General features: G+C 38.7%; 1 protein-coding gene across 1 annotated transcript in view; it reads right to left on the reverse strand.

Annotated features, from left to right (window-relative positions):
• Positions 1-1,099: 1,099 nt before the first annotated feature.
• The window catches only part of eve1 (even-skipped-like1), a 6,344-nt gene continuing 229 nt past the window's right edge, over positions 1,100-7,214 (reverse strand). The window contains exons 2-3 of the mRNA XM_024271838.2: positions 6,859-7,097; positions 1,100-2,437 (exon numbers count right to left, since the gene is read on the reverse strand). Coding sequence (XP_024127606.1) covers positions 1,970-2,437; positions 6,859-7,097 — 707 coding nt within the window. The 3' untranslated portion in view covers positions 1,100-1,969. The remainder of the gene's footprint in view (positions 2,438-6,858; positions 7,098-7,214) is intronic.

The following is a 7,214-nucleotide window of genomic DNA, read 5'->3' on the forward strand; positions in this document are numbered from 1 at the left end:
TATGACAAATACGTCTGCCAGTCCTAAACTTCAGTTGCAGAAACCATTCAGTCTGGACACGAGGTCTTTCTGAGGGTAGTTTAGGTAATCTCCACCTGACATCTGAGCTGTGGAAATCCCTCAGACTTCCAGCAGAGTTTCTCAAAGTCTGCAGAAAAACAAATGTAACCTTGGAGGAAAAGGGGATTCTTCTTGACCTGTTTTCATACATTCACATCTGTTGCTCCTGGTGGTGCATAACTCATCTGTTACGCTCCTGCAGGAGAAACTAAACCATTCAGTATGTTGACACTCAGCTGGTCCAGTCGCTGCTAAGAGTCCAGTTTCTAAGCAGAGGAATAATCTCAGCTTTCCTCACTCCCCCTCCTTCAAATATCATCTCTCCATTCATCCAACTGCTTCTCTACTTCCCTGAGGCTTCTTCGCAAGAAAGAAGAACTCCACGTTTAACAGCTGTTCATCTGAAACAAACGTTCACACTGGTGGTATTTTCAGAAGACGCTTCTGAGCCAGGGCTGAATTGATAAACTCAATCGATTTGAATCAATTTAAGCTTGACAGATTAAAAATATAAAATCGATTTAGCACATAAAGCTAAAGTCCGCTAGCTTGATGCTAACATTTAATGGAATTCCCCATAGGACGGCTAATGCTAACGCTCGTCCGACCTAAATATATATTGCTGACTAAATGAACATCTATATAAACTCTCAGACATGAATTTTCCAAACTCTTCTAAGGAAATATTTTTTAAAGAAACTATTTGTGGTCTAAAGCATCATTTTTTGCTCGTTCTTTCTTCTTCTTCTGGATTAAAGTGTAATGCTATATATAGCTCAAGCTCCAAACTGAAACGTCCTCCAGGAGAAGCAGAACAATGTTTCCAATGTTAATGATCTGAACATTTTAGTTAGAACTTCTCCTTTAGAGAATCCATGTAACACTGGATGATATTAACAATCTCATTATTTCACTGATACATTTACAGGATGTGAACTGGATCAGATTAAAATAAATATATTCATTTCATATAGTAGATTATTAAAGTATTTCTAAACAAATCTATCTAAATGTGTAAACTCAAAATTGAAAAGAATTGAAGAATTGAAAGTATAAAAAAACATAGAACCAAATCGTTTCTGGAAATTATAATCGATACCCAGCAGCCCTATGCTGAACCTTCTCTGTGATTTAAAACAAGCACAGCTGGAAAAAAAAACACAGTTTTAGTTCAGATTTACACAACTAAACTTTATTCTTCATCTCCACATCAGCATAAGCAGTGAACGAATGCTACATAATGCCTTAAAATGACGTAAATAAATATTGGTGTAAACACAAAGAAAATAGAACCTAAAAAAGTTTCCTTCTATGCATCATTGCACCACAGTTTACATATTCAGTAAAGACAAATTATAAATCTCCCCATCACAGGCACACTTGGAGACAGAAATCCGATTTTAACATTTTCCTGCAGGTTTGTCTGAACTCAATCTCCACTCTGTTCTCTTGAGGCCTAGAGGTGAGACGGGACGAGAACCAGGAGCAGATGCAACATGTCAGTGCAGCCTGGGAAGTCTGATGGAAAAGATCATCAGTCTCAGAGTCAGTACAATGACAGCCTGGTCGTCTCTCTGAGGAACATCAGAAGAAGTCTCTTCTCTGACTCTTTGACACCTTTCACATGAAGGAAAAAAAGTGGATCTAGTAATAAGTTAGGGGCAGACTTCACGTCAGAGGGAGGTTGAATCTCTCAATGACCTCGTCTTTAAGAACAGTCCCATGTCAGCAGGCCAAGAATCACCTCCATCCATGAGCAGCTCAGATTGTCTTTATTCCACTCATTAGGAATGCTGTTTGTTGATGAGGCTGCTTCCATGTTCTCCTGAGGAGGCTGATGGTTGTTGACTGAATGAAGAAATGTAGTGGAAAACTGTTTTTGTTTCATGTTTTGATTTTTGTTCTGATTTCAAACCATCTCCTCTCTTCGCTCCAGAGAAACCGACTGCTTTTTGGTCTTTGGGCTCTTGGGGAGGCTCAGCCCCTCTGCTTTGCCTTTGGAAAGCTGTTCTCGCCCCCAATGGGGGCAGAGGGAGCAGGGGCATGAGGGGGGGTGGTGCAGCATGCTGGCTGAGGAGTAGAAGGGAGCCAGCTCCCCGGGTCTGCCGTGGTACTGGGACAGGTGGAGGGGATCCAGCGGCCTCAGCGGCGCGGCGTAGGAGCTGTGAGCCGACGGCGCTGTGGAGGACAGAGCCATGGGGGCGTAGTGGTGAAGAGGGAGGTGGGGCAGTTGGGGCGGGATGAACGGGTACGTCAGGGTGGAGGACGAGGAAGCACGGCTCATGAGAAGAGCCCCCAGAGGATCGATGAAGGGGTGAGGCCAAGGCAGGGAGTGTCTCTGCCGCTTGTCCTTCATTCTCCGGTTCTGAAACCAAACCTGCAGAAAAAGAGGTTCCAGAAAACAGAACGCGTCTGAGAAACGATAACGAGAATTCAGGGACATGACGGGAGGAAACAATTAAGAAAAAATGCAAAAATAGACATTCATAGCAGATAAATAGAAGAAAAAAAGTTACATTTAACTGAACAGAGTACATTTTAGCCTTAAAAAAACTGTATCTCCAACAGCTGCTCATTTGGGGGTGCTATTGGCCAAAACAAACTGTTTCCCCCAAACAAACAAAAAAAACAGGAAGAAGAAAACCAGCTTACTGTTGCTGACTAAATGGGGGTCTGCAATCTTTAATACTAAAAGAGTCTTTTGGGCCGGTTTCTCACTGATCAAAACCTCATAAGAACCGTTATTTTACCTTTTGTAAAATGTAGGTGCATTCATATTGTTTATATATTTAAATATATATTTAAATTGTATTTTTCCTTTTTGGGGATAAATAAACGGAAATAGATGGAGGAAACACTTTTTTTTTTTCCAAATGTGAAATGATTTTTCATTCCAACACAGTCCTTTTCCCTATTTATTAATGATGTTAACCTTTGGAAAAAACACCTTAATTGGTTTATTACTCATAGAAATCGTATCTAAAATACATTTTATATTAAAAAAACCCCTTCTGTATAGCTTATAAATGTTGTCCAGCGTAAAATGTGTGGTTTAAACTCATAATATAAGATTAAACTTCCCGAATGTCAGCAGGGATGTGAACAAACCCAACAGTTTATCTTACTGTTCTGGGAGCACCTCAGCCATGATTTTATCAACTTCACTTGCCTAAATTAAAAAGATGCCAACTACATAACTTTTAAAAGTTCAAGCTATTTTCTTTCTATCCGACCCTCCAGATCATTTTATTTTATTGTTATTAACGACCCGATGTTATCTTGATATTATTTTAACTTGTATAATTTTGACAAAATATATTTTTATGGGGAGTAAAATATTGAAAGTTATTTAAGGTTTAAGTTGATTTATTGTGGAATAATATTCCTGTGTGATTTTCTTCATAACTGTGTTAAAAAGTTACTATTTTAAGTTTTAAAAACTGGCATTCTGCTAACTTTTTGGACTATTTTGGCATTTACCTTGTTAGGCTATTTTGGAATTTAGCTAATATTTTAGCTACATGCTAGCTGTTATGGCAAATTTAGGCTTTTTCTTTTAGCTTTTTTTTGGCTGTTTTGAAGTTTGGCTATTTTTTCAGCTACCTGCTAGCTGTTTTGGCTAATCTAAGTTTTTTTTTTTAAGGCTTATTTGGCATTTAGCTAACATTTTAGCAGACTATCAGCTTCAGCGTTTTTAGCTATCAATTTCAGCATCTCCAGCAGTCAAATTCAGCTTACAGCATTCACACTTGCATTATCTCAGGTAATGCTATATATAACTTATATATAACTGTAGTTCACTTTCAGCTTATCCCTTTCGGGGTCTCCACAGCGTAACAGCACCCACTGTTTCTCATCAGTGATTTGACAGAGTTTTTATGCCGGATGCCCTTCCTGACACAACCCTGTACTTGAGGGGCACAGGGACCCAGTTAGGCAGCAGCATCAAGGGGTCTTGCCTAAGGGTGGACAACCCTGGGAATCGAACCCAGGGCTCCTGCGTACCAGCCCGTCACCTAGCCCACTGTGGCAACTTATACATAACTATAGTTCATAATTATGTTAAAAAGTTGCGACCTAAGTGTGTATTTTGGATTTTGGCCCCCTAACACGACTGAGTTTGACATGTTTTTAAATGATATATGTTGGCTCAATAGGAATCCAAAACTAAAAATACAGAAATTGGAATTTGGAAAAATCCTCACAAGACCAGTGAGTGCACCTTTTTGGACCAAGTTTTTAACCGTTTAACATCTTAGGCATTGCCAATGACGCTTTAACACAAAATCTTTAACATACTGTGTCCAGTAGATTCTGAAGGAGAAAAGCAGCTTGATGAGCTGCTTTTCTCCTTCAGAATCTACAGGAATGATCACGTTAACGGTTGTAAAGTCACAATTAATCAAAGTGCATAAACACTGGAGCTCCAGTGTTAAAGGAGTTTAATACTTCTTTAATGAAGAAGCAATAAAAATGATTACTGAAAAGGAAATTCAATTACTGTTTAAGTTAGAGTTCATTTTGGAGTTACAGGTTTTCCAAATATGTTAATTTTACGACATGTCATAACAGATTATTTATTCAAACTAATACATTTACTTAAAATTGAGATATTGGTACTTTGTCAATAAATGCATGATATATCATATGTTTAGGATTTGTAGCTTAAGAGTATATTATTTTAGATATATTAACAGACACCTGTACATCTTGTTCTACGCATTTGAAAATGATCTGATAGAAATATCACATTTAATCATTTTTATTGTTAGTTAGTGAGATACTGAGGAGGCCACAGGAAGCCAAGATCATCGGTTTGGTTTACAAAAGTCCCAAATTAGGATTTAAGGAGGGCTTAGCATTAAACACTTCTAATCTTTTTAAAAAGAGACTCATATTTTAAAAGCTGCAGATTAGTTTTTAAGAACATAACTGGGTTTTTTGTGTGTTTTATTTCATTTTAAAGCTAAACTGAGATTCAAAGAAATAGGTTGCACCTGTTCAATCTATGTATTAAAAGGCAGAGATCATTGGCTTTACAAGTTTCTTGATTTTTTTCTAACAACTGTTGTAATCCATGGAAAGACCGGGTTTTACTGATTTCTTTTTTTTGACATCGGGTCCCAGCTGGAGTTAGGGTTCTTGAACCCTTCCATTCACACAAAACTCCTGCTTCTGAAGGAGGAAGTTTCTCAAAGACACGCCGCAGAGTCAAGTGCAGAAAACAAATGAAAGGCGTCCTTTAATACGATTCAGAAAACTCCAGATTGCACTATTTACAAGTTCTCACACACATTTACATTTTTCATGGAGGATCTATAAAAAATGGAAATAAAATGTTCCCCGTTGAAGATCCAGACATTTTCATCATTGCTGGCCTCCTATTAGAGATGTCAATAAAAACATTCTGCTTCCCCGTTTAATTTATTCCAACTTTTACTTGATGTTTCATGAAATTATTTGCATATTCTGTGGTGTAAAAATGGGACTGGAGTCCCCAAGAAGACACAGAGTGTTGAAAATTATTTTCCATCATGTATTTTATCCGTGTACGTCACATGTGTCAAAGTCAAGGCCCGGGGGCCGGATCCGGCCCTCCGGGTAATTCTATCCGGCCCTCCAGATCATTTTATTTCATTGTTATTAATGACCCGATGTTATCTTGTGTTTATTTCTAACTTGTATAATTCTGACAAAATCTATTTTTTTGGAGAGTAAAACATTGAAAGTTATTTAACGTTTAATTTGATTTATTCTGAAATAATATTCCTGTCTTTTTATCATTCATAATCATGTAAGAAAAAATATAGTTTTAAAAATTGTCATTCTGCTAGCTTTTGGGACTATTTTGGCATTTACTAAGATTTTTTAGGCTGTTTTGAAGTTTAGCTAATATTTCAGCCTCATGGTAGCTGTTTTGACAAACCTAGGTTTTTTGTTTTTTTAGGCTAATTTAGCATTTAGCTAATATTTTAGCTTCAGCGTTTTCAGCCTTCAGGTTTAGTGTTTTCATCAATGAGCTTTAGCGTTTTCAGCTATGAATTTAAGCAACTTCAGCTATCAGCACTAGCATATTTAGTGGCCAAATTCGGCTTACAACATTATTGCAGGTAATGATAAATATCTAGTTCATAATAATGCTAAAAAGTTATGGTTTAAACATTTTCAAAATTGGCATTCTGCTGACTATTTTTGCATTTACTACATTTTTTAGGCTGTTTTGGAGTTTATCTAATATTTCAGCCACATGCTAGCTGTTTTGGCTAACTTAAGTTTTTTTTTTTTTTGCTTGTTTTTTAGGCTAATTTGGAATTTAGCTAATACTTTAGCTGCTATCAGCTTCAGTTTTTTTAGCTATCAATTTCAGCATCTTCAGCAGCCAAATTTATCTTCCAGCATTCACACTAGCATAATCACAGGTAATGCTGTATATCTAGTTCATAATTATGTGAAAAAGTTATGGTTTTAAGTTCAATAAATGTTTATCATTTTCAGCCTGGGACCTCAGGTTTGTTCTAGATTTTGGCACCCTGTGTGATTGAGTTTGACACTCCTGATTGATGTGTTTTAGTTTAGCTAAAATGCACTAAAGTTTCTTATTGTTCTTTGCATTATTTTTATAATGGAAATAACTGTCTTTTATTTCAACACTTTCCTGAGAGGATTGCTTTGACTTTCAGTCATACAAATCTGAAGATTAATCAATAATAATTTTAAAATCCTTCATTTGCTGTCAGATGCAGATTTGGAAGTTTTTGCATGACTTTCACCCCCGTAGAGCGCCCCCTCCCAGTGCACCTTGATGGTGGTCTCCGGCAGGTTGAGCGCCGTGGCCAGCTCGCAGCGCCGCGGCCGGGACACGTAGCTCTCCCGGCCGTACTCCTGCTCCAGGCGGGACAGCTGCTCGCGCGTGAAGGACGTCCGGTGCCGCCGGCTTTGGTCTATCAGTGCTCCGCGCGTGCACGGGTCCCGCTGCTGCTCGGAGCCGGGGTCGAGCACGGCGGCGGCCCGCGCCGGCGTCTGTCTGCCTTCCTCCACTGGGGACACATCGGAGAAGAAGCACGATTACGCACCGGTTCAGACCCATCCGCACCGGCGCAGCTGCAGAACTACAGCCGAATTCAGCTGCTTCTGGACCCTCCCCACCCCCTGCT

Source organism: Oryzias melastigma, linkage group LG8 (genome assembly GCF_002922805.2).
Source record: "Oryzias melastigma strain HK-1 linkage group LG8, ASM292280v2, whole genome shotgun sequence".
Classification (NCBI taxonomy): Eukaryota; Metazoa; Chordata; class Actinopteri; order Beloniformes; family Adrianichthyidae; genus Oryzias; species Oryzias melastigma.